Source organism: Peromyscus eremicus, chromosome 1 (genome assembly GCF_949786415.1).
Source record: "Peromyscus eremicus chromosome 1, PerEre_H2_v1, whole genome shotgun sequence".
NCBI lineage: Eukaryota > Metazoa > Chordata > Mammalia > Rodentia > Cricetidae > Peromyscus > Peromyscus eremicus.
This window is the reverse complement of record NC_081416.1, coordinates 99,971,993-99,999,692: the sequence shown is the minus strand read 5'-3', so window position 1 is coordinate 99,999,692 and position 27,700 is coordinate 99,971,993. Positions and strand designations below refer to the sequence as shown.

The window sequence follows — 27,700 nt, the reverse complement described above, 5'->3', positions numbered from 1 at the left end:
TAAAGGTACCTGACTGGTGTTTTATTTGAAAGGGAAAAATAAGGGCCAGTGTGTGCATTGCCCATCCCATGAGGTAGGGCAGGACCATGCCAAGAACATCCTCAAGGAATGGAGATCCCTGAGCCTGGGGAGACATATGGACCCAGGTATATTGCCGGATGCCAGGAACAGGGACCCAGGGAGTGAAGGCTTCACCCTAGGTAAGGCAGGGAGCACACGGGGAGGGAAAGAGCTGGGGACCCCAGACTGCGCAGGCCACTGTTGGACAGGGGCCCTGGAAAACAATGCTTTTGACAGGTATACAGAGGGTTTGTACATCTGGGGATGCCCCTCTACAGGGAGCCGGTGTCACGTGGCTGGGTGGGATGGTAGGAGACGGCGTCGGCGGCGTCACAGTGGCCTCTGGTGCGATGTATTTACAACAGAGCTCAATGGAGAGGGAGGGTGGACAGCAGGTCACTAACAGCCAGGAAACACGCTGTCAAGGGTAGAAAGGGGATGTTACAGATGCGACCATGAAACCCCCATCTAGACTTCTACACAATCTCCATGGCCTGCCCAGCTCTGCTCAGCAGGGGGCAGAACATAGACATTTCTGGCAAAGGGTGATTCCCCTTCCAGCCTCCTCAGAGAACAGACACCTCATGACAGCAGATAAGGCGTGACTCAAAGCAAGACCCCACTGGACCCACATACAACCAAGAAAAACAATACCACTTCGGGATGCAGACCAGACAGGGCTAAGGCAGTGATATCCACAGCCTCCCAGATGCTTGAGTTTTGAGGCGGGCTGGACTCCTGTGCTTTTATGTACTCACCACTGGAATCCTCCGATAGGCTCTGCAAACCTGTGCCGGATCAGGAAAGTGGCAACAGCTTCAGCTACCTGGAAAAGAAGAGGCATTCTAGGCCCCGTGGAGGCAAGTGCTGGGCTTACGTTGCAAGCCCTGGGGGCTTCTGCCAGAAGGATCAGCTCACTGCTGTCCTCACGGGCACTACTGTCTGGGTAGCTGAAGAGCAAAAGGACCTGGACCAGGGGCTCTCATAAGGGACGGCTCCAGGGAGGTGAAGGGGAACAGGACCTTTTAATCTCGGAAGAGCCCATATTAATCTCTGACTGTAACTGGAATTTAGGGTGCAGTGCCTGCTCCAATTACCCTTGTCTGGTTTTAGGGGTAACAAAGAAGCAGATCTTAGTCACAGGGCCCTGGATGAAACAGAGGGTGCCAATGGCTCCTCAGCCCAGACATACAAAGCCAAGACCACAGACACTCACCCAGGAGCTTGGGGAGCTGGCAGCCCACAAAGGTCTGCAAGCCCACAAAGGTCACATCTCCCCATTGTCCTCTCTAGGCACCAACCTTGTCAGGGGCATCCTCATGGACTGCATGGCCACACTGCGGTAAGACCTGCATCTGGAACTTTCCTAGAGAGAGACAAGCAGGCAACCTCAGGGACAAAAGCCCTCCGCTTATCAGCCCTGGACCTCTCAGGTCACTGGGCAGCCCGGGAGGACCTTCCCTCAGGACACTCTGGACACAGCTCTCAGTCTGCTGAGTGTAACTGTAACCTTGTTCCTGGTCCCTTCACTTTTCACCCTCTCCTTCTGTATCCACTTTGGTGTAAATGTACTTTGGGCAGAAAACTCAGCTCCTGTACTCTCAGGAGTCAGTCCAGCCAGTGAGTAAAACACAGCACTACTGTAGATGTAGTCCAAGGCGAAAATGGGCATGGAGGCTATAAAAGTGTGTGAAAAGAGCTTCCTGAGCCAGCAGGTACCCAGACAGGCTTCTCACAGAAAGAATGGCCCACCTACAGAAGAGAAGGCTTGAAGCGGCAGTTAGCCACGGAAATAAAGAAGCTTGGCCTGGTGCTGATTTGAGCGGCTGGCAATGGGGCTGGGCCGGAAAACCGGAGGCCATTTGGGGCTCTGTAAGCTATGTTCAGAATGCTGAAATGGATCAGTGTAAAAGACAGCCAATGAGTATTAAACAGATGCTTCCTCACACTGCCTCCCAGCACACTGCAAGCTCACAAACTTATGGTAATCCTTGGTGGGGGTGGATTTAGGATTGAAAGTTGGCCCCAAGCATGCTACTCAAACACTACCTGAATGACATCCAATCCCTAATATGGCTGTTATTAAGAGTGAACAGCAGCTGGGCATGCAGCTTTCCTGGTGTGTGTTGGTCCAAGGGTTTGGTGTCCAGCAATGAGAAAAAGAAAAAAGGAGGGACTAGAGCTGAGCTGGCTGAGCACTAGGGGCAGGTGCTTGCCCGGCACCCAAAGACTCCAGTTCAATGCTAAGGACAGGGTTGGGGCGGGGGCGGATTAACTCTCCGAGACCCAGTTTTTCCATTTACAACGTAAGAAAGTTGGAGATGTCTTTGTGGCTCTCGTGTAAGCTGTACAGTAGTCCATGTTTTCGGTGTATATTCTACCCTCTGCTAAAGCTGTGTCTACAATCACACAGGTAATGAACCTAGCTATGAGTAGGGCAATGTCTCATCCAAGGCTGTGTAATTAGAGAAGGAACTGAGGCCACACCATTCATTAAGCCTATTAATGGCCCTTCTCCTGCAGGAGGTGCCTCTCCTTCAGATCTCTTATATTATTAATGCATATGATTCTAACATAGAGCACCCACTGTTAGATGTTATAGCATATAACATCCACTGCTGCACAGCCCTCACGTTCATGCTCATGGGTGTGCTCAGACCCACTATACTTTGTACTCCCTTTGAGGCTGGCATCAATGCTCTCATTTTACACATTCAGAGCATTCCAGCTGATACAGGTTCCTAGGAAAGCAGTGTCTAAAACTCACCCCCACGATGAAGCTCCCTCTTCTCCCTCCTCACCATGTCTTCTAACAGACCTTACACCATTTAGTACCTATACTATTTCTCTTTTCTAAAAACTCTGAACATAAGAAAACTATGTCTGTTCATAACGTTCGACGCCTATGTAAAACTTAATAATTTTCAGGTGCATGACCTCATTTACATCCTTCTACCCTGGAAACACAGCTAGAGTAATAAGTCTCATTGTTAGTTGGGGGGCAGTGAGAAACACGCTTCAGAAAAGGGAAGATACTTGCCCATAATCCCTGGTGTTGGAAGAGGTGGCGGTCCAATGGAGGTCGACTCTAACCCCACGCTCTCCCCACTGTACCTCACTATCTCAGAATATTAATTTTCATATGGCTGCCCAGTTCCCTGCCCTCGGAAAAGGATCCATGGGCACAATTTCTGGACGACTTACCCTGCATCTGGCCTATGGTCAGATCTTTATCCAATCTATCAACACCTAGAACAAAACAGGAGAATCTGTGAGTAGTTCCCTAGAAGAGGCCTCGTGAAATAGGTTTCACTGAGCACTGAGTAAACATTGCCTGAGAACTAAAAACACCACTGTACCCTCAATCCAGACTGACAACATGGTCCTGATTCCCACAGGCACATTCTCATCAGAAGAAATTTTTCAGGTTGAGATTTCTGGGTAATAATTTTCTTCTTCTTTTTTTAGATTTATTTCTTTTATTTATGTATTTGAGTGTTTTGCTTGCATGTATATATGTGTACCGCATATGTGCCTGGCACCTATAGAGGTCAGAAAAGGGTGTTGGATCACCTAGAACTGGTTACAGACAGTTGTGAGCCACAATGTGGGTAGTAGAAACCAAATTCGGGTTTTCTGCAAGAATAATAAATATTCTTAACTCCAGCCCCAATCATGTTCATTTAAAGATATTTATATGAAAACAAGGTTTTACTGTCTCAATTCTCACAGTATTCGGAATGCTGTTATAGCACTATCTGTAGCTCTAGGAGTCAGGTTTGACCAGGTAAAGGCTAGGCCAACACCTTGTACCATGGGAGGGTGTTTATACCCCATTAGGTGTAGGTCTGATGGGGTTTGACCAGGTAAAGGCTAGGCCAACACCATGTACCACGGGAGGGTGTTTACACCCCGTTAGGTGTAGGTCTGAATATGGGGAAGCTAGGGGAACAAGGATAAGTCTCCACTTTAGAAGTCACTACCGATTTGGTTAATATTAATAGTTCTAATGAGGTCACATCTAGGTGACAGTACTCACACGTCTATGGACTGAACTGTCCCCCACCATTCATGGTGAAGCCCTAGCCCCCAGTGTGTTTGAAGATGAGGTCTACAAAAAGGCAAAATGAGTTTGTGAGGGTGGGGGGGGTCTCTGACACAATAAGATTAGTGTCCTTGTACAGGACACCAGAAAGCTGTCTTGCTTTCTCTCAGCCATGTGAAAGCACAGAGGAAGGTCTGCGGACCAGGAAGAGAACTCTGAGAACTTAACCCGACTCCTACCCTCATCTTACACGTTCAGCCCCCAGACTTTGAGAAAAAAGGCTTTAGTTCTTTAAGTCATCCAACCTACTACGGTATTTGATTATTCCAGCCAAGCAGCCACACACACACACACAGACACACACACACACGCACACGCACATGCACACGCACACACACTTACCAGCCAAGAGCAGCAGTTTAGGAATAGGACAACTAAGAAAGAGGTTGGATAAGCCCCGGAACCAGCCATCCCAGTACTTTTCTGTTTTTGCCAGTTCAATTCTCCAGGTATAGGGATGGTCCTTCTTGGTCTGCAGGAATAAAAGCAGAGTGAGGCTGCGGGCAAGCCCTGAAGAGCAGGCAGAAAGCAGGTCTGTGGGGGGAAGGAGGAACAGTACTTCTCCTGAAGCTCAGGGTCCATCGGACTCTTCCTGAACTGCTGCAGGCTGGTGCAGCCTCTCCTTCTGGAGAACCTGACCTTCTCTTTCTCACTCCTGTTTGGTTTCTCCTGGCCCACATGTGAGTCTCCTGCCTCAACTTCCCAAATGGCTGGTACTCCAGATTTGGTCCAACATACCAACAACTCCTATGACTTTAGGAAACTTTGTAAAGATCACAAAGGCAGTTAATTATTGATCCAAGATGGAGCTTTTCCTATACCAGTGAGTAAAAAGGACACATCAGCAAAAGAACATATACAAAGACCACACTGTAGTAAAACAAAACAAAAGAAAAAGCCCAAGGGAAAGAAAAAGCAGAAAGTGACATTCCAGCTGGGATCACTGAGACAAGCGTGACAGACCCCGGGAAAGAACAAGCTGACATGTGAGGAGAGTGCTTCTTCCCATTTCAGATTTGTGATGATGACTAGTAACGGTCATCTAAGGCAATACGGCGAATATGAAAAAGTCAACATCTGTCTTCTCTTGACAACTGGATGAGCACACAGTGCGCTACCAAATACTAGGTGAACTAAAAAGTGAGTCCCATTCTTTCCTGTGACATGGAAATAAGTTAAATATTGTAACCGAAATAAGTGACTAGGAGATTGCATCAACTACAACCTGAAAACCTAGATGTAGACATGAGATGACACAGTGTGCTGAAGATCAGGGTGACTAAGATGTCCACACCACCCAAAGTGACGCACAGAGTCAGCGAAATCCCTATTCAAGGTTAAATTGTGTTTTGTAAAGATATTTTTAATGATCCTAAAATCGTCTAAGATTATGTATGATTCTGAATAACCAACCAACTTTGCAACAGAGGAAGAAAACTGGAGAACTCATACTTCTTGACTTCAAAACTGTTGCAAGCTGCAGTAATTAAAAGTTTGGGACTTGGGGTATAGCTCAGTGGCAGAAGTTTAGCATGTGTGAGGCTTTAAGAACAAAAAAAAAAAAAAAGGTTTGGTACTGCCATCAAAGACAGACAAAGGAATAGAGGTCTCAGAAAAGGACCACTGAGACACACGGTCAAGAGGATTGTAGGGGACAGTGATGAGATAATTAAACACACATAGTCACATGCAGGAGAATGCAGACCCAGACGGGCAATAAGTGGTGCAAAGATGCCCAAGAGCACAGGCAAATTCTAAACAGGAGCTTGGTGTGGCAGCATCTGCTCATAGTCCAAACACTCCAGAGCTGAGGCAGGAGAACTGCTAGTCTGAGGCCAGCTTGGAATAAATAGTATCTTACAAAACGCAAACCAACCAAACCCAGACCTCCCACAATGAGATGCTACTTCATGGCCACCAGGATTCCCCCCAATAGGAATGAAAAGTGTCACAGCCTTCTGAAAACAGTTCTCCCAGAGTTCCCACAGCTCCCAACTCATCTAGCAATTCCCTGCTCACATACACACATCTGAAAAAAAAAAATCCGATGTCCACACACAAAGTTGAAATAAATATTCATAGCAGAGTTATTCATAATGGAAAAGCTATAGAAAAATTTACATATTCATCAATTGATGAACATATTAAAATGTAGCATTATCCATACAATGGAACATTTTTCAGACATATAAATAAAGAAAACACTGATGTATGATGCATGCAACAACATGGATGAACCTTGAAAAGCATGCATTTATATGTAATGTTCAGATTAAGCAAATCTACAGATTGGTGATTGTTTTGGCTAGAACTAGGAGAAATGGGAAGTGACTGCTTATGAATAGTCATTGCTTAATGACTTCAGCTTGCCCCCTCAAACACTTCTGGAGTTTATAAAATCATATGATGGTGCTTATTTTAACACACTGCCAAGAACAAAGAACAGGCATTAAAAGTCAGGAGCATCTAAACGACCTGCTCTAAGTTTCTGTGTGACTACGAGTGAGTACCTGTACCAAGGGGTACGGAGGTGGTCTCCACAAGAGCATCTAACGACCTGCTCTAAGTTTCTGTGTGACTACGAGTGAGTACCTGTACCAAGGGGTACGGAGGTGGTCTCCACGACGAAGAGCTCAATGACAACCGGTGAGGCTAAGTGTGAGACGGCCACGCAAGGGAAATGGAATTCACGGCCATGGTTTCCAAGCTACCGTTTGCTAATTTCCTTGGGCAGACCTCTGCATTGTGGGTGGAGAGAGAGAGGTACTGGGGATGCTTAGGGCCTCTGCATGCTTGTGAGTGTCCCCCACTGAGCTACATGCCCGGCCCTTTTGACTTCCGCTGTTCTTGGAGTTTTTAAGACAAGTTCCCTAAGTTGACCATGCTCCAACCTCATTCTGTAGTCCAAGCAGGCCTTGAATTTGTGATCCCTCTGCCTCAGACTCTCAAGTCTAATTTATGAGTTAAGATGCTACTGTGTTGTAATATGAGAGAAAAATCTCCCTTCACCTTATAACATGTTGTGAGGCCCAAAGAGATGAAAAATGATTTATATATTTGTAAATTCTAAAGTAGTATAAAGCATTATTCTGATCAGTGATCTCAAGGATGGCAGGAAGATCCTCATTACATAAAAAATACTTTAAAAACCGGGCAGTAGTAGCACATGCCTTTAATCCCAGTACTCAGGAGGCAGAGGCAGGTGGATCTCTGTGAGTTTGAGTCCAGCTTGGACTACAAAGCAAGTTCCAGGACAGCCAGAGCTGCTACACAGAGAAACCCTGTCTTGAAAAACAAAACAAAAAACCCTTTTAAAAAATGTAATCTTCTTGCTGACAGTAACACCCCCAAAGGCAAGGGAGTGTGTGGTAATACCAATACTACCGACCACTACGAAGACACTTACCACATGCCTTAGAAAGTCACTAACCCACCCCACAAAGCTGCACTTCCCAGCACTAGCCTCAAACAGACTGCTCCACCAGAACTCGCTACTTACACAGACATGAACTAAACAATCTGCTTGCTTGGGAAATGGTTTCTATATAATTAGAGACAAGAGTTAGCGCTGACTGTCAGGAGTCTATGGCCCCTTTAAATGTGGCTCAGTTAGAGGACTTAAACTGCACAACTCGAAGAGTTGTATCACTGTATCACCGTATCACCGCGAGTCCACACGCAGATGGACTGACAGAGACGCACGGCAGAGACAGTAAGAGCAAGGCAGTCACAGGATACAGCGTGGAACCAAGATCTTTTCCCCTGAGAGAAACCACAGGCACACCTTTACAGAGCGGGAAGGAGCCTGGTGAGGAAGCGACCGACGGGAACACATGGAGTGAGTTCCATGTTCTAACTGGAGCCCAGCGTTAGTGCCCTCACCTGATGACCTCTTACCATAGCGTCTCCACTACAGGACGTAATCTGACAGAAACAACAAGGCTGTCTCTGCTGCCCTCCTCCCTCCATCTTCCCAAGGATGAGACCTTCACTCACTTCCATGTCATCTTCCTTTTTCCTCTTGTTTACTGACTCACTTCCTTCTTCCTCTTCCTCTTCCTCCTCTATGATTCCCTCTACTATGGATTTGGAGCCTTCTGGACTTGTAATACCTTCACACCTAGATTGAAAAAAACACTTTCATGAATGTCTTATCAAATTATCTTAGATATTCTTTTGCCCATAAGGACCCATTGTTAGTTTTTTGGCTGCGTTGTGTTCTTACCCAGCAAGGAAATGCCACGAAACACGACAGAATCCGCTAACAAAGAGTTTTATTAAAGGTAAAGGGACAGAGAGTGAACAGGCCTGCGGGAAACACGTGTGTGGAGAAGAAGGAACCAGGAGCATAGCGCCTGATTTTTTAAAGGCTGGGCGTGGACAGATCAGCGTCACTACTACACGCAAGCGCGTAGATCACATGGCCACGTTGCACGCTTACGTGGCCAGTGAAACGTCACGCATCTCGGTCCCGCGAGATGCCCTGACCCGGAAATGGCTATCCTGACCTGGGCCTGGCTAGGCGGAAGTGTCCGCCAGGCATATGCGAACACGCCTGATCGTGGGGGCGTGTTGTAAATCTTTCACCCATAAAAAGGGAATGGCATCTTCCAAGACATGACAGTCGAGGTTTTCCTGGATTTTTCATATGACCCTCACAGTAATTCTATGAAGTAGTCCTGAAGCGTTAAGACAAAGTTGTAAGTGCGTAAGGCTGGCTATAAATTCGGCCCCAAAAAACCCCAAAGCAAAGCAGCTCCCTCTCACAAAAGAACAAGGCCCAAAGAGCACAGTAAAAAGTTCTGTTACAGCCGCCATCTAGAAACTGGCGAGTTTAATGACCATGGCCGGCAGAACCCTCCCTGCACGTTGGAACATCTGATCCAAACAATTATCATTTTCTTCTTCTTCTTCATCTTTTTTTTTTTTCCCCTGTTGTTGTTGTTTCTTTCGAGATAGGGTTTCTCTGTGTAGTTTTGGAGCCTGTCCTGGATCTCGCTCTGTAGACCAGGGTGGCCTTGAACTCACAGAGATCCGCCTGGCTCTGCCTCCGAGTGCTGGGATTAAAGGCGTGCGCCACCACCGCCCAGCTCATTTTCTTTTTTAAAAATGGTATCTACACAAACAAGACATGACAGCATAAGAGAGACTTGTTGGCAAGAAGGGGATGAAAGTGGGTAAATAGGGGTGAAAATGACATAATCTTTATATACATGTATGCAACTGTCAAATCTAAAAAATTAAACAAGCAAATGATCACAAAAATGGAACCTCTTTACTATATAATTAGGGAGAAAAATCACTATTATATGAACAGTTGGTACCATGATTCCTTTTAGAGAAAATTCAATGGAAAAAGTATATAGACAGGTATGAGTGTGGGTTCTAAGGCCTGGAGGCAGCTAGAGGCAGGGTTTGCCCTGCATGAGAGAGAGTTTATTTTGACAAGAGAGAACAGAGAATACAAAGGGTGGGGGGAGGGAGAGAAACAGACAGGACAATTCTCTCTGCACTGTCCGGTGGCGGATCTCTTTGTTATTTACCATCTACTGCAGGCAGGCGCTTCTCTGCTGAGGGGTGAGCACGGCACTGAACTATGGGTATAGTAGTGAGCCATTAGGAGGTATATTATTGCTATGTTCCTTTAACAGATAATAGTAGCAGGTCTTCCCGTAGGCCTATCACAAAATGGACTCCATGGTTTTCATGCGCTTTTTTGTTGTTTTGTTTTCTGTCTTTTTTTAAGTTTGTGTGTGGTTTGAAGGAAAGTGGCCCCCAAAGGAAGAAGCACTATTAGGAGGCGTGGCCTTACTGGAGAAGTGTGTCACTGTGGGGTGGGTTCTGGGGTCTCTTGCTCAAGCTTCCCTCAGTGTGACACAGTCAGCTGACTTCCTGTTGCCTGCACCTGCACACCAACTTCCTCCCCATCATGATAACAGACTGAATCTCTGACACTGTAAGCAAGCCACCTCAATTAAATGTTTTCTCTGTAACCATGATCATGGTGTCTCTTCACAGCAATGAAAACCCAAACCAAGACATTTTGTCTGTTTTGGTTTTAGTTTATTGTTTTTCCTTTTTGAAACAGAGAGAAATAACATAACGTTGGGTAGAGAGAAAGAATATGATCAAGACATACTGTCAAAAAATTATTTCTAAAATAAAATTTTTTAAAATTGAAGGGAGAGTAGCAGATTTTTATGAACAGCAACTTTTCCTTTTCTAGCATTAAAACAGGGTAAAGTGTGTCCACAATGTTAAGCACTCACTAACAATCCTATTAAACTTGAGATGATGTCAAATTTCACATTAAGTATACAGAACAAATGGGACTTTAAAAATTACTATAACAAAAACCATGTGCGTTGACGTCCAAAGCCCATGGATAAGAAAGCTCAAGGCTGTGTCACCATGATTAAAAAGAGCAGAAAGGCCAAAGGAGCATGCGCAGCCACACACACACTCACACCTAGGCAGGCAGACAGCATAGTGTGGAAGTCACTTGCCACAGATGCCTGACAACCTGTATTCCATCCCAGGTAATCCAGCCCAGGAACCCATGTAAAGATGGAAGCAGAGAACCATCCTAAGTTGGTCTGTGACCTCCACAGCTCTCCTAAAGGATGGACATGCCCTTCCCACCCGCACCTTTCCACAACACGGCCTTTTTTTGGGGGGGGGGTGTGTGAAAAAGGGAAATAGGACTTGAAATAAAACTTAAAACCACTGAACTTCTATACATAACCTATGCAGATTCTTCACAAAATGCTTTACCGCTGTTCACATCATCAGATTTCAAAATATCAGGCGTTGAAAGTGGACAATCTCATACCTGCACCAAACTTTTACATTCTCTCTCCCTAATATTACTACTGAAATTACCTTCTGTAGGCATGAACTCTACACCACAGGCCTTGAAGTCAAACACACCAGTTTAAACCTCAGCTCTATCCTCTACTAGCTGTGGTCTCCCAAAGTCCTTTACGTCTCAGAGTTTCCATTTCCTCACCCGTAAGACAATACTGAATACAGTGGAAGGATTTGTTTGACAAATCTAGACTGTGGGAAATTCTACATGGCCAACTAGTTTCCTCAAAACTCTACTAGGCAGTGTGGCAGAGGAGGGAGGAGAGAGAGAATGCAGAACCTGCACGTTCAGACCCTCAAGAGGTACATCAGCAGACTGTTCATGCTTACTTTGATTTTCACTTTTCACTTAAAGTGAATTAAACAGAAGGGCAACTAAGTCTAACAGTAATGTAGCACATATTTCCAAAAGGCCAGAAAAGATGCTGAGTGATTTCACCATGAAATGAACATTCAAGGTGATAGATACACTAATTACTCTGAATTAATCATTATAAAATATACATGATAGTGAAATAGTTATTATATAATACCCAAGTACATATGCACACATATAATTATTATCTGTAAATCAAAAAATTTAGAAAAATTTGAGACAATAAGATACAACTGCTTAGAGTAATTAATTAATGCTATTAGATTCTGATTTTAGGTGTGATAATGTCATTATTATTATGTTTACTCTTTTCTTCCAGAGCATAAGGAATTCTTACAGAAGGAATCAGATCTGGGTGGAGTTTGCCTCACAATACTTGAGCTTAGGGGAAGTAAACAGGTGTGCAGACTAAACGAGACTGGCCACAAGTTAAAGCACTACAAACGGGCACTGATCACACTAGGGTTCCTTGAGTTACACTAAGATGTAGTTTTTCAGAATTCAAGATCTTACAAACAAGACTGTGCACATTAGATACGCTGCACAGTCCCTGGCAATAATGAGCACCCACGATGCCATTATCTAACTCCAGCACTCCTGTCTGGCCTAGTGGATGATGCTTTCTCAATTAATGTCTATTTTGTGGTCATACAAAGGACTCATGCAAATCCATCAAGAAAGACCAATTAGCTTGAGAAACTTTAGCTCAGCCTTTGAATCTGGCTTTTACTCTAGCTCTGCCCGAGTTTTCACACTTGGGTTTGGGTTTCATACAGGGTTCGGCTCACTGACACCATAGTCCGAACACAGGACCACTAGAGTGGACACTTAGTTGAAATGCTTCCTCACTGGAATCTGCCCACCCTAACAACAGGAGCTGTGCTAACGTAATCTAGTGGTTAAAGAAAACACGGCCAGGCTTCAGGGGTTCTAAAAACAAAACAGAAAAAACAACTAGGAAAATCATCTCCATGGCTGGCCTGACAGAACTCATCTGCAATTTTATCTAAAAGAATGAGGACGTTTAGCAGCATGGCAGAACAAGTGTGGGAACAAAGGAGCCCCAGTTCTCCCTGTCTCCCATCCTCAAAGCAGGCAGAGATAATACAGGACTTACTGTTTAACTTGGCCGACCATCGAGACTCGGGCAGACTCTAGGTTTCGAATCTGGCCACTCTTCACACTAGGAAAGGAGGAAAGGGGAGCGGTTACTCAGCACTCAGCTCGGCACACCACCAGGAAGGAGCAATGGAGATTTTGTGGGCTCTAACAGAAAGCTGCAGTCACCATGTGCAGACAACCGCCACTCTTTCCCTGGCTATTACAGCCATAAGTAAAGAAACGGCAGCATCTCAGCTGTTCATGGACAGCACAGAAGGAAGAGGACACACAGATAGCACTGATACGATAGAACGGTTCAGGAAGGGCTTTGTTTCCAGTGAGGACGCTGAAAAAGTTCACAGCACTGAGGACTGAACGGGAGAAGTTAACCACAAAAGGACGGCACAGCAGAGCACTGTGGACAGCTGGACAGCTGGACAGCTGGACAGCCGGCTCCATGTGAAGCTGAGGGCACGGGGAATGAGTCAGTGGGAGGAGGATTCTGAGAGTACTGAGTGCAAGGAACACAGTGGAGTGCACAGGAGGACCGGGACAGCATGTGGGCTGGCGGCAGACCACAGACAGCCTCCAGGGCCCTGTGAGCTGCTCTACTTGGAATGGGCGCCCAAAGCTCACTCCCTAGGAACCGGATTCTCACTGCAACAGTAGAGATGGGCCTTTAAGACATCATCAGGTCAGGCACTTCCTTCAGAAACAGGCTAAGATCTTTATCACAAAAGCAGTTCACTGGGCTGGAGGGATGGCTCAGAGGTTAAAAAGTGCTTGCTGTACTCCAAGGGACCAGAGCACCATGTCGGGCAGCTCACAACCATGTTTAACTCTAACTCCAGGGGATCTGATCCCTCTTCTGGCCTCTGTGGGCACTCACACACAATTCTTTACTGGCAATTGTGTATCTGTGTGACACACACATATAAATGAAAAAAATAAATCTTAAAAAAAAAAAGGAGGCTTGCTATAAAGTAAGTTTGAGGCTGAAGAGATGGCTCAGTGAGTCCAGGAGCTTTCATACCAAGACTTATTTCTGCAGAGAGCAGCAGAAATGTCCCACTCATCTTTGAATCTTCATCTTTTAGCATGAAGTAAATTTCATACAGACTTATAAAATTATCAGTTAGACTAATGAATATATTCAGTGATGACACCCTTTAACAGAAGCCACAGGCAATTCTGTCAACAATATTTTTATAAAAACTACTTAAGGTTCTTTTGTTTTGTTTTCCCCACAAATCCAAATAATTCTAGAGAGCAGAACCTGCACCTGCCCTGTTCATTCTAGAGAACAGAACCCGCACCTGTCCTGTCATTCTGGAGAACAGAACCCGCACCTGTCCTGTCATTCTGGAGAACAGAACCTGCACCTGTCCTGTCATTCTAGAGAACAGAACCTGCACCTGTCCTGTCATTCTAGAGAACAGAACCTGCACCTGCCCTGTCATTCTAGAGAACAGAACCTGCACCTGTCCTGTCATTCTAGAGAACAGAACCTGCACCTGCCCTGTCATTCTAGAGAACAGAACCTGCACCTGCCCTGTCATTCTGGAAAACAGAACCCGCACCTGCCCTGTCATTCTAGAGAACAGAACCTGCACCTGTCCTGTCTTTTTGAGAACAGAACCTGCACCTGCCCTGTCATTCTAGAGAACAGAACCTGCACCTGCCCTGTCATTCTGGAGAACAGAACCTGCACCTGTTCTGTCATTCTAGAGGACAGAACCTGCACCTGCCCTGTCACTCTGGAGAACAGAACCTGCACCTGTCCTGTCACTCTGGAGAACAGAACCTGCACCTGTCCTGTCACTCTGGAGAACAGAACCTGCACATGTCCTGTCATTCTAGAGAACAGAACCTGCACCTGTCCTGTCATTCTAGAGAACAGAACCTGCACCTGTCCTGTCATTCTAGAGAACAGAACCTGCACCTGCCCTGTCACTCTGGAGAACAGAACCTGCACCTGTCCTGTCACTCTGGAGAACAGAACCTGCACCTGTCCTGTCATTCTGGAGAACAGAACCCGCACCTGTCCTGTTCATTCTAGAGAACAGAACCTGCACCTGTCCTGTCATTCTAGAGGACAGAACCTGCACCTGTCTTGTCATTCTAGAGACTAGAACCTGTACCTGTCCTGTCATTCTGGAGAACAGAACCCGCACCTGTCCTGTCATTCTAGAGAACAGAAGCTGCACCTGTCCTGTCATTCTAGAGAACAGAACCTGCACCTGTCCTGTTCATTCTAGAGAACAGAACCTGCACCTGCCCTGTCATTCTGGAGAACAGAACCTCCACTTGCTGTTTCTTCACCATTTTATGTAAAATACAAAAAATGAATCTAGAACCAGGAGCTTCAGAGGTGGAGAAGGCTTTGAAGACCACCTGGTCCAAGTTCTCACCTTCAGGGCAAAAACCAGCTAGAGAGCAGGTGGCCTATAACTACTAATATCCTAGGAGATGCTGTATTAGGAAGGTACACTTTGCAGATGACCAAGGCAATTATAAAACACTTAAAAAATACTCTGCTTTAAAACTATTTCCTTACATACTATCACAGAAAGGCTTAGAAAGTCACCTTCTGTTTATCTTAGTACCTGAGTTAACAGAGAGAGAGAGAGAGAGAGAGAGAGAGAGAGAGAGAGAGGCTACAACATAACATTTACAATTGAAACAGCTTAGATTTGTGGGTTACCTCCATTCAATAGCGTTCTCCAGAGACTTGAAGGTTTTAGGACGACCACGTAAGAAATTCTGCATGCTATTAAGTGCATCCATGGCTGTACCTGATGTTAAACAAAAATTTTAACCACGTCAATAAACTTTTTTGTTATCTTGCCATGTAATTCTACTAAGTACTTATTTTTCCTTTTTAGGTTAGCACACAAAATTCTGGGTTTCACCATGTCTACGTCATTATACTTTGTTCTCTATTGCTTCCTGGCTCCCCTTTCATGCCCCACTCCAGCTGGTTCTTTCTCCCCCCAGTTAAGTCCACTCTTGCTCTCCTATCATATATAATCCAGGTTACCTCTCTCACCCCCTGTAAGATATCCTCCTCTCCCTCTCCCTCTCCCTCTCCCTCTCTCTCTCTCTCTCTCTCTTTCTCTCTCTCTCACACACACACACACACACACACACACACACACACACACTCTCTATTTTAAACTTAGTTTCCACGTATGAGGGAAAGCATGATATTTCTCTGAGTCTGGCTTATTTTGCTTAACATAATGATTTCCAGTTACATCTATTTTCCTGCAAATATCATTACTTTATTTTTCTTATGGCTGCATAACATTTTATTGTGCATATGTACCACATTTTCTTTATCTATTCGTCTATCATGGACATCTAGGCTAGTTCCATTTCCTGGCTACTGAGAACACAGAAGCTATAAACATAGATGTGCAAGTCTCTGGGATGCTGACTTAAGGCGTCTTTCAGGTATATATCCAAAAAGGTAGAGCTGGGTCAGATGATAGTTGTATTTTTTGAGGAACCTCCATTCTGATTTCCAATGTGGCTACACAAATTTACATTTCAGTAAATTTAAATATTTAAATAAAATTTACACAAATTTTATTCGGCAGTGAATAAAAGTCTCTCTTTCCTCATATCCTTAACAGTATGCAATCAATTATTTTATTGATGACAAGTATCATCCCTGAGTGGGGTGAGTGGAAACTCAAAACAGTTTTAAATTGCAATTCGTTGATGGGTAAGGATCTAGAACACTTTTAAAATTCTTTATTGGCAATTTATATTTCTTCTTTTGAGAATCTTTTTCCCCCATTCACTGACTGGATGATATCCTTTTTTGGTGTTAAATTTTGCGCACACACACACACACACACACACACACACACACACACACACACACACAATTAATTCTCAGTATGACCTAGCTTTCAGTGATCCTTTCCCATTCTGAAGGCCATCTCTTCTTCACTCTGGTAATTGTTTCTTTTTCTATACAGAAGCTTCCTAGCTTCGTGGAATTCCAGTAGTTATTTTTTCAGACTATTTCCTGTGCTGTTGGAGTCCTATAAACCCTTGCTTATGCCTATATTATCAAGAGAATAATATTCATATACTCTTCACATTCACAATGACAGATGGACAGGAAGAATCCTCCCCAAAAGGTTCTGTGTTGAAAGTTTGGCCCTCAGCTGGTTGCACTATCGAGAGGTGGTTGGACAATAAAGACATGAACTTCATCGATAGATTAATCATTGTTGAGTGATACTGAACAGGCTGTTTGGAGGCAGGGCCCACTCAGAGGATGCAGGTAACTGGGGGCAAGCTCTGGGAGCACACAGTTTGTTCCTAGTCCCCCTCTGAGTGATGTTCTGACTCACCACATTCTAAAAGCAATGGACCAGCCAACCATGGACTAAACTCTAACACTGTGGCCAAAATGAATCTTCCCTCCTTGAAATTGCTTATCTTAGATATTTTGTCACAGTGGCGAAAACTAACACACTGAGTCAACTCTATATATTTGCTCCTGGTAATAGCAGAATTCAGTGATGCTTCGGTGAAATAAAGATACAGTTAAGAACATTCTGAAGAGTAACACAAGCCAGCTTCCACTATGGCTCTCAGTAATTCTTGACTACTGGTATCTACTCCTTGTGTGGCACACCCTAATGAATATAGCTGGCCTGTACAAGCAGCAGTGAGTTTCTCAAGGTAAGTCAGAAAAGAAAAAGCAGTTTCTTTCTAAATGGTTAAATAAAACTAAAAGATATACATATGATTAGAAATACTATGCAGCCATAAAAAGGTGTTAATGAAGTGTTTCTGATAACATAGAAAATGGATGTATAACTTTATAAAGGTACAAAGAAATAGGGGCATACTTCAAGATGAGTGAAATTGAGAATAAATACGGCCAAGGTAATAATGTACCAGAGATGTCTCTTCTAAATTACTGAATCTGATTTGGTCAGTATTAAGAAAACTCACCTTCCACAACATCAATCATACAGAGGCCCAAGAGGCTCGGCACCAGGTTAGCTGATGCTGTGTGCACTGCAATGGCACCGCCCATGCTGTGCCCAATCAGCATGACAGGAGGAGGGAGGTCCCCGTACATGGCTTCAACCACATTGCCAACATCTCTGCAAAGAGAGAGAAATCTTAGAGTGCTGGAGGACACCAAAATAGCTTTCTTTCTCAGATCCTTCTTTTGGACTGTAAATAATAGTTGTGGTGGTAAAGATCTACAGAGCCACCCTACAAACACACTGTCTGCTTACATGGTTCTAGTATCTATGCAGAGAGCCACACCCCTAGTTCTCCAGATAAATGGCAGGTTAAGGACTAAGAACCCCAATTTCTGATCTTTCTTTATATCAACCTTTTACCACCCTACACATCTAGTACATTCATATAAACATATAACTGGATGTTTAACCTAAGCTTGGCATTCTGGAGAAATAATTTACTCTAAGCCTCTGTTTTCCCATATATGATACAATGAAGTTTGGAGTAATAAGATAACTATCAGCCTCAGTTTATTTATGTTACACTTGTGCATGTGTGTGTGTGTGTGTGTGTGTGTGTGTGTGTGTACATCATGGCACACATGGAAGTCAGAGGACAATTTGCAAAAGTTACTTTTAGCAATGAGTGAGAAGTGAGGGCTGGAGAGATGGCTCAGCCGTTAAAGGCTAGGCTCACAACCAAAAATATAAGAGAAGTGAATGTACAACTGTTAACTAAAAGTTAAAGGACTATTCAAAAGAAAAGACTCAGAAAAAAGAAAAAGAAATCAAAGCTTCCTTCACAACAGCATTGCTTCTAAAGACAAGACACCCTGTAAAAGGCAAAGTGATATTAGTGGAAGGAAAAACTATAACTTATTCAGTGTTGCTATGATCACTGAACGTCTCTCTCAAATTCAGATATTATTATTTGAAAGTTTGCACTGTATGTGTTGGAAGAACAAACATGGATAAAAGTTCAGCACTGCATTCAGAACTAAAAGGATATTAAGTGTTCATTATTGCTGGCTTTTGTTCTAGTTAATAGTAGTTAAAGGCAGGACTTACAAAAGTGACTGGGTCATAAGGGGTTTGCCTCATGAGTAGATTAACCCCTTTACAGATTAATGAGTGAATCACCTGTTATAAAGAGCGTTCTCTCTGGCTCACAGCTGTCTCACCATGTGAAATCCTCCACCATGGTATAATTAAAGACTAGCATCAGGCTCTAGACTTCCCACCCTCTAGAACTTGGAGCCTAAATAAACCACCATTCCTTATGACTCCACCAAATCTGTGGTCTCAGTGATGCAGCAATGGAAGGCAAGTGCCCATCATGCACTATGAGCTTTCTGTATCCTCTAATGTAAATCTTCAACAGCCTTGTCTGAAAGGGTCCTTACGACTCTTCTACAAGGAAGAAACTCAGATACATTTACCAGCTGCAGACAAAGCCCAGGCAATTAAGCTTACTGGGTCTACCAAAATGTCACCGCATTTATACCAAAGTAAAAAAATAAAAATAAATTAAAAAGCTGCTGATTTCTGCTACCACATTTAGTATATTTAAAGCCCTTTCCCTTGGAATCCAGCACTGTGAATCCAGAGTGACTCCATGAAGTCAACCCCATGATGCTTTGGCTCAGAGACTACTAGTAAATTTCAGGAACAGAGATGACTTAGATAAGGAATAGTCTCTAGAACAAGTAATGTAGGTGATTTATACAGTTTCAGAAAAGTAAAATCAAGTAGTATTCCTAAATATCAATATGACAAAACTGAAAAAAAAAACCTGTAGGCTCATTCTCATGTAAAGATATATGTGTGTGTGTGTATATATATATACTTACATGTACTTACACACAGACAGACATGGACTAGAGAGTCAATTAATTAATCTCAAGCCATGTGTGTTATGATTCTTTTATTTGGGGGCAAATCTTTTTTTTAAAAAGGTTAAAATTTAGAGCAAATATCAATAAATAAATTCCAGAATAATTCACAATTCTAACAAAAGTTTAGTTGCTAAGGATAAAATAAATAAAATAAAATGTTCTGGAAGGCATCGAATTCCACCTCTTAAAATATGCATTAACTGAGTTAGACATTCTCTATGAAAGTTGTTAACATATGAAGGTAGACAGGGTTTAAAATGCATAACAACTGGGGCTGGATAGATGGCTGCAACCAGGCAGTGGTGGTTATGTCTTTAATTCCAGAACTGGGGATGCAAAGGCAGGCGGACCTCTGAGTTTGAGGCCAGCCTGGTCAAAACAGAGAGTTCTAGGACAGTCAGAGCTACACAGAGAAACCCTGTCTTGAAAAAACAAAACAAAACAAAACAAAAGAGCATTGGCTGTTCTTCCTGAGGTCCTGATTTATTCCCAGCAATCACATGTGGCTGTAACCATTTATAATGGGATCTGATGCCCTCTTTTGGTGTAAAGGAGTACATGCAGACAAAGCACTCATACATAAAAATACAAAAATGCATCAACAACATCACATCTAAGCTTAGGAAAGGTGTGTTTACCCAAGCTAAAGGTGACTGATCAATCACTAGGAATTTATTCTTATGAAAGGCAATAGTTCTCAAATACCATTTACAGGACTGACTATCAGATTCCTTGACAGAATATTTTAAGAATATAAATACCAGGGCTGGAGAGAGAGTTCAGCAGTTAAGAGCACTGGTTTCTCTTCCAGAAGACACAGGTTCAATTCCCAGCACCTACAGCTCATAACTTTCTGAAACTCTAATTCTAGGGCATCTGGCACCCTCTTCTGGCCTCCGCAGGCACCAGGCTAAGATATGGCAAAACATTCATACTCATAAATAATAAAATAATTTTAAGTATTTTATATGTCTAGATTTAAGTGCTAAAAATGCCGATTCAGCAGGTCTCAGGTAGGGCCGAAGCTCCTGCATTTTTTGCTAGTTCTCATGTGAGCGAACACACTGTGAGCTCTGGCATATACAATACTTGACTTAGAGGCCCAGTCTCTAAGTAGGTATTCTTCATAGCCTGCCCTCATCTTCCTGTGATACTAGACAATAAATGCATACAGGCTACCTTAGTGCACATTCAAGGCTTCTTGTACTAAAATATTTTTCTAAATATGAGTCCATAAAAGATACCCACATTCCATTCAACTCTACCAACAGAAGGAATTTTTCAAAAGCCTGCACAAACTAAACAATTTTCAAGTGTTTTAGGTGATGACTATCAGACTGGACACACCGAGAAAGATGGAGGTGGTCTTTGAGATTGAATGGTGAGGATAAACTGAGAAGAGAGAACAGAGTGAAACTTGTGTGTTAATGACTGTCAAACAATTTCACCAGCAGCATGATAAAACTGTACCACCATTTACAGTGGCGGCAAGACTCAGGCAATCTATCAGTGTTTGCTCCTTACTTTGCCATCGTTTCTGCTGACAGGTCTTCAGAATTCTTGACTTTAGTTTCTCCTAAAAAGAAAATAGTTTTAAGATAAATTTTCAATGGCAGGAATCACAAAACCCAAGAGTAATGGAATGGGGACTTTATATATTTTAAAGATAGATTTAGCAAGGATGTTCTATATTCCAGATAAATCTTTATGGTTAGCTATTCTGAAGAGGATAATTACAGCAGTCTACCTACAAGCTAGGATTCCTTCCAAAAGACCCAAACAGGGTACACTAGGTTATTTGTGCCAACTAACACTGCGACCACTGGGCTTCTTTAAGGGGCTGGGTGACCGCATGTGTCAGTGGTCACGAGCGCTGGACTCACCATGACTCCGAAGATCCAGAGCTACGATCCTGCACTGCACTCTACTGATGATTGCTGCCTGGAAGGAAAAGAACAAAGGGAAGATGCAGGCTTTGCCCTGTTACCATGCCTTTGTTAAATGAACTGCGGTCATAATTCAAGGTACCCAAGAGAACTAAAAACTTGTCGTATCCCAAAGGTTGCCTTTTCAATATAATAAAAGAACAATGATTTTCTGTGTTTCTGTATACATTGTAGTCTGTCTCCAATTTAAAAATAAACTTTATCCAAACCCCTCCTTAAATCATCATTGTTCCTAGGCTTTCATCACACAGTGTAAGTAAGCACTTCCAGACGCTGGCCTAAGGTTTTCATCCACACCCCGAACAGCTTTTCTTTATTTTAGAGCCTGAATCCCCTAGATAAGGACCATGAATCAGTTGAAATACTATTTTGGCTTAGGGATTACATGAACACGACACATGAGTCATGAAATTACACTAAAATCAGAGCGTCATGAAATCTGAGATTTACCTAAGATAGGCACAGCAGCTATAGTTTACATAAAAATGATGGGAAGTATGAATATCACAGGAGAGATACAATTTTAGAGATTTAAAGAAACTTGAAATACCTCCTTCCTCAGCAAACCAGGTTTTCTGATAGTCACGCATCACAGTGAGCACATGCCATCTCTATTTTTTAAGAATAAAGTAACCATCTAGTCTAACCTTCACATTTTAAGAACGAGAAAACTGAGACCAAGAAGAAGGAAATCATTTGTTTGTGGTCATATAACAAGTTAGTAGTAAAACCCGAATTAGCATCATGGTAAGTTAACAACATAATGTAAACATGTATCAGAAAACAAACCAGAATACACTTAAAAAGCAGCCTCTCTCCTTCTGTTACTCCTAGTGAGCACCTCTTCAGAGTCAACAGAGCTCTGACGTCCCACCATACTGTGCTGTTTGTCCCTGCGAGGTAGCTGGTATTTATGGAGTTATCCGATGCACTGCGATGGTGGTAAAACCTTCTAGACCAAAAACAAATCTACAATTTGAACATAAAGTTAGGGGACAAAATTTTGTCAAACCTGTTTAACTGCTCCACATTTTAAAAAGTTATTACAAACAAAAGATAGGTCGGAGGCCAGTAACAGTCAATTCCGGCCTTTGGCCTGAAGGCAATGATTTATAATCATTATGCGCCCATCAGAAAACTATGACAAGACTATTAAAAGCAGCTTCTTGTTTAGTTGTTTAAATAACTCTTTTAAAATGACATGCAAAAACTGCCACAAATGAGTAATGGGGCCACAGCAGTGTCAACACAGACAATGCCCTGGCACTCCTGGTGTTCACATTTGTGTATGGTTAAAAACAGATGAGAAAAGTCAATGAGTGCAAAGTAAATTCACAGAACACCACGTGCTTTATAGATAAAGTGTGAGAGCATGTCTGTTAGTGACCTTTGGTCTTGTTTCAAACAGCACCATTTTGTTATTTATGAAGTAAGTGAAAAACAGCTGTGGTGATATATTGTTTGTAATCTAAGAAATAAAGCTTTCCTGAAGATCAGAGGACAGAGCCAGCCACAGAGTTAGCCACAGAGGTCAGGCAGTGGTGGCACACACCTTTAATCCTATGGGAGGCAGAGGCAGAGATCCAGCTGCAGTTCTGTGAGTTCAAGGCCACACTGGGCTACATGAGAGAAACGGAGCCAGGCAGTGGTGGCACACACCTTTAGTTCCAGCACTTGGGATCACACCCCTTTAATCTCAGTGCTAGGAAGGTTGAGACAGGAAGTGATATGGCTGGGCAGAGAAAGGCACATAAGGCGGGAGGAGACAGGAACTCTCTCTCTTTCAGGCTGAGGAGGTGGTGAGGTAAGAGGTGGCGGCTGTGCTTGCTCTGCTTCTCTGATCTTTCAGCTTTCATCCTGTTTTCTCTAGGCTTTTATTATAAGACCAATTAGGATTCGTGCAACAAACAGCAAGAACCAGACTCACGCAGCCGTTTCCTCAGTGGGATCTGTGCTATCAACACTATATCAACACTATATCAATCCGTTTCCTCAGTAGAATCTGTGCTATCAACACTATACCAATAGCAGCTAATATTTACCCAAACTGCCGAGGCTACCATTCACCTCTAAGTGCTTCCAGTGCATTCTCCTCCTCCTCCTCCTCCTCCTCCTCAGAACTCTTCAGACACACTTCTCATCATCTTACAGGGACAAGGGTTTACAAGGGGTTAGTATCTCCCTAGGCCAGAGAGCCAATAAACGCACCACCACAGCAGGCTCAACCTGCTGCCTAACACAAGTACCGAAGGAGCTCTGAGAAACACTGGAAGTACAGGATAAACCAACCCACTAGAAAGATCTGGGCAGAGCAGGCAGGGCGGCACATTCCGGGAATTCCAGCAGTGGGGAAGCTGAAGCAGGAGGATCTAGAGTTCAAGGCCAGCCTGAGCTAAACAGCAAGACCTAGTCTCCAAGGTGTGTATGTGGAGGAATCAGATCGCTTTGATATTGAGATAAATTATCTCGGATAATTTCAGCCTGGAGAAGTAGGCTGAAAAAGTAAGACACAGTATTTGTAACTGACAAATACTGAAGATGGGGAGAAATAACCATCCTCACAAACGTGTACATGCTCTTAATGTGTAACTTCTTGTCCAGACTCGAAGAGAGGTATGCTTGTATTTTGTTGCTGTCACAGCTGTGGGATTTCTCTAAATTTCAGTATTTTCACCTGCCTAAACTAAAAGGATCACAGGAAAATTAAGTAAGACCATAGTCACTTAGGCACTGAGCAGGGTGTCTAGCACAAGGAAAATGTCTAGGGAGATGCGGCTGCTTATTTTTCTTATTGTAGTTGATCCCTGTGGCTTACTGGTTCCAAATTCTAGGAGGCATGTGAAGATGACATAAACCGATATGATGAAGAACAAACTCACGGAGAAATATCTTCATTAGTAGTCAGTGTGATTCACTAAAAGTATCATTCTTATCTGTCAGATTCCTTATATTTAGCAAAAGTACTAGACATTTTCAAACACTGTTAGTGTTATAAATCAGTAGAACACTTTTACACTGATTCAATTATCAAAATATTTCTACCATTTAACAAAAGAAATTGCACATTTAGAGATCCTAAGCTGAGGGGAAAAACTGTCTAGAACTAACAATCTAAGCATCTAAATAAAAATGGCCATGTGAAAGCCAGTTCTCTAGCCATTGACTTGACTCCAAAGCAGAATTCCTCAAGCTTTAGTGTATGTCTGTGACTATAAACCCATTAAAAGTGAACAGGAACTATAGCAAATAGCAGAAATAGAGCCAAGTACTTTACAACATGAGAGACATGGCTGATGACATGATTGAGGGTAAGTGATCACATAAACAGGATGTATCCACAAGACAGAATATGGTACAACTCTATGAAATAATTCTCCTAGATAGGGGAAGCAGAAGGCATGCAAAATTGAGTAAGGCAGTCTGTGCTCAAGGATCACAGCACACCCCAATCACAGTACTCACCTCTTCCTCTGACCCTTCATGTCACTGGCCATATGTTCTAGAGTTTGGGGTTTTTCTAACCGCATTATGCAACTTCTTTACCAATGACTTGGTAAAGACTAAATAAATGACTTATTTAATAAAGACATAGGGGCTAGACATGGTGATGCAGGTCTTTAACCCCAGCATGTGGGAGGCAAAGGCAGGCAGATTTCTCTGAATTCGAGGCCAGCCTGGTCTAAATAGTAAGACCCAGTTTTGAAAAAATCATATGAAAATTAAACGAACAGAAAGACATATTCCTGCTTTCTTAAACAGAGTATAGCAACCAACATTTAACCTCTTCTCAACTGTTTGGGAATGACACCAACATATTTAATGGAGTACTAAACATCGACTCCCTAACAGGCATTATATGAAGACATTCCAGAATGATAAAGCAGTGTCTGCTCTCCAGGGTCCTATGACCTAACTTATTGATCACACATCCTGATCACACCTGTGCAGTTGCATTACAACACACACCAGTGCTGTTACTAACTCAAGAACAAAACATTCCTTAAGTATAATATACCAGACATAAATAAGCTATGACTTTTGCCTCCAGTGAGGTGTGCTCTGTAAACTACATACTGGATTTAAAAGATAGTATAACGAGGAATGTAATACATGTTGCTATGGCTCAGATGTGGTTTGAGAGTTCCCCTCCCCACAAAGCTTCCCATGTCAAAATTTAATCTCTATAGTGAAGAATTAGGAAGCTAAAACTTAATCTGTTGATAGTGTTTAGAGGCATGTCCCTTAGAAAATGATTAGGAAAAGATTAAATACCTTGAGAGAGGAGCCTGAGGAATGAATCATGTAGCTTTATTTATTTGGAAGAGACAGGGTCTTGTTAAGTAAACCAGACTCTCAAACTCAATGATCTTCCTGTTGTACTATAAAACTATAGTAATAAAAACAGCATGGCATTGGCATAAAAGCAGACACACTGATCAATGGAATCAAACTGAAGACCCAGACATATGTAAATATATCTGTGAACACCCAACTTTGTGAAGCCAAAAACACACACTGGAGAAAAGATAGCATCTTCAACAAATGGTGCAGGTCAAACTGGATTTCTGCATGTAGAAGAAAGCAAACAGATCCATATTTATCACCCTGCACAAAACTCAAGTCTAAATGGATAAAGGACCTCAACGTAAGGCCAGATGCCCTGAATATGAGAGAAGAGGAAGTGGGGATAGGCTTGGACTCATTGGCACAGGAAAGCCCTTTCTCAACAGACACCAACAGTGCAGGCACTAAGACCAACAATTAATAAATGGAACTTCATGAAGCTGCAGAGCTTCTGTACAGCAAAGAACACTGTCACTCAAAGGAGCAGCCACAGGATGGGTAAAGGTCTTTACCAATTATACATCTGACAGGGTTAGCATCTATAACTGAAAAACATGAACACTAAGAAAATAAACACCCACTTAAAAATGGGGCACAGACTAAGTAGACAGTTCTCAAAAGATGGAACACGAATGGCTAAGAACACTTAAAGAAATGTTCGACATCCTCAGCCATCAGAGAAGTGAAAATTAAAACTACTTTGAGATTTCATCTTACTCCAGGCAGACTAGCCAAGATCAATAAAAAAATGATGACAGATGAGGATTAGGGAAAGGGACTACTTACTCATTGCTATTGACAGTATGAACTGGTATAACCTCTATGGAATCAGTGTGGTGGTTTTCCAGGAAGCTGGGAATCGATCTACCTCAAGATTCAACTATATCACTCTTGGGCATATATCCAAAGGACTCTACATTTTATTACAGAGACATCTGCTCAACCATGTTCACTGCTGCTCTATTCATAACAGCCAGAAATTAGAAACAGCCTAGACGTCCATCAACAGATGAATGGAAAATGACAATGTGGTACGTTTGCATAATGGAATATTATTCAACTGTTAAGAAAAATGAAATTATGAAATTCACAGGTAGCTGGACAGTGGTGGCATACACTTTTAATCCCAGCACTCAGGACGCAGAGATAGGCAGATCTCCGAGTTTGAGGCCAGCCTGGTCTACAGAGAGAGTTCCAGGACAGTCAAGGCTACACAGAGAAACCCTGTCTCAAAATGAAAAAAAAGAAAGAGAGAGAGAGAGAGAGAGAGAGAGAGAGAGAGAGAGAGAGAGAGAGAGAGGAAAAGAAAGAAAGAAAGAAAGAAAGAAAGAAAGAAAGAAAGAAAGAAAGAAAGAAAGAAAGAAAGAAATTCACAGGTAAATGGATAGAGCTAGGGGGAAAAAATCACCATAAATGAGATAACCAGACAAATTGTATGTTTTCTTTTATATGTGGATGTTAAATTTTAAGCTTTTAATATGTGTGCTACAGTCCAAATAACCACAGAGGTTAAGTACTTAATAAAGGACTAGGGGGGAGGAGAGGGTCTCCCAAGGTAGAGGAAATAGACTATGGTGTTATAGAGAGACAAAGGTGAAAATGGGAGGGTAAGATAGGGAGGGGATGGGAGGGAAGGCTAAAGGAGGGACTATGAGGAGGGACAACTAACACTAAAGAGCATTTAAAAAGCCACATGGAAACCCCCTACTGTAGAAGCTTCCTAAAACATATACGTATATGAAAGGAATCTAAATGGAGTCACTAAGTAATAGGGGAAGACAAGGTCCCAACTAGACATCTTATGCCACCCAGTAAAACCTCCAGTGCCAGGAATGGTTACATCTTGTTAAGCCGTTGGCCAAAGTGGCTCCAGGGAAACTCCCAAACAGCAAGGAGGCTATTGATTGTTCTTCACAACCTGATGATAAGGCCCTGTTGCTGAAGACAACACTTACTACGTCATTGAACAGGGACAAGGTGATCTTGTGCCTAACTAGAAGCTTCAT

General features: G+C 42.9%; 1 protein-coding gene across 1 annotated transcript; it reads right to left on the bottom strand.

Moving 5' to 3' along the window:
* Ppme1 (protein phosphatase methylesterase 1) lies at positions 1-27,700 on the bottom strand. The gene is made up of 12 exons (XM_059265859.1): positions 27,535-27,700; positions 24,813-24,826; positions 21,288-21,345; positions 20,929-20,980; positions 17,490-17,644; positions 15,214-15,304; positions 12,526-12,591; positions 8,162-8,285; positions 4,508-4,637; positions 1,362-3,309; positions 819-886; positions 1-478 (listed from the first exon to the last, which is right to left on the bottom strand). Exons 1-10 carry the CDS (start codon positions 27,698-27,700, stop codon positions 3,179-3,181), a joined length of 987 nt encoding a protein of 328 aa, XP_059121842.1. The 3' UTR covers positions 1-478; positions 819-886; positions 1,362-3,178.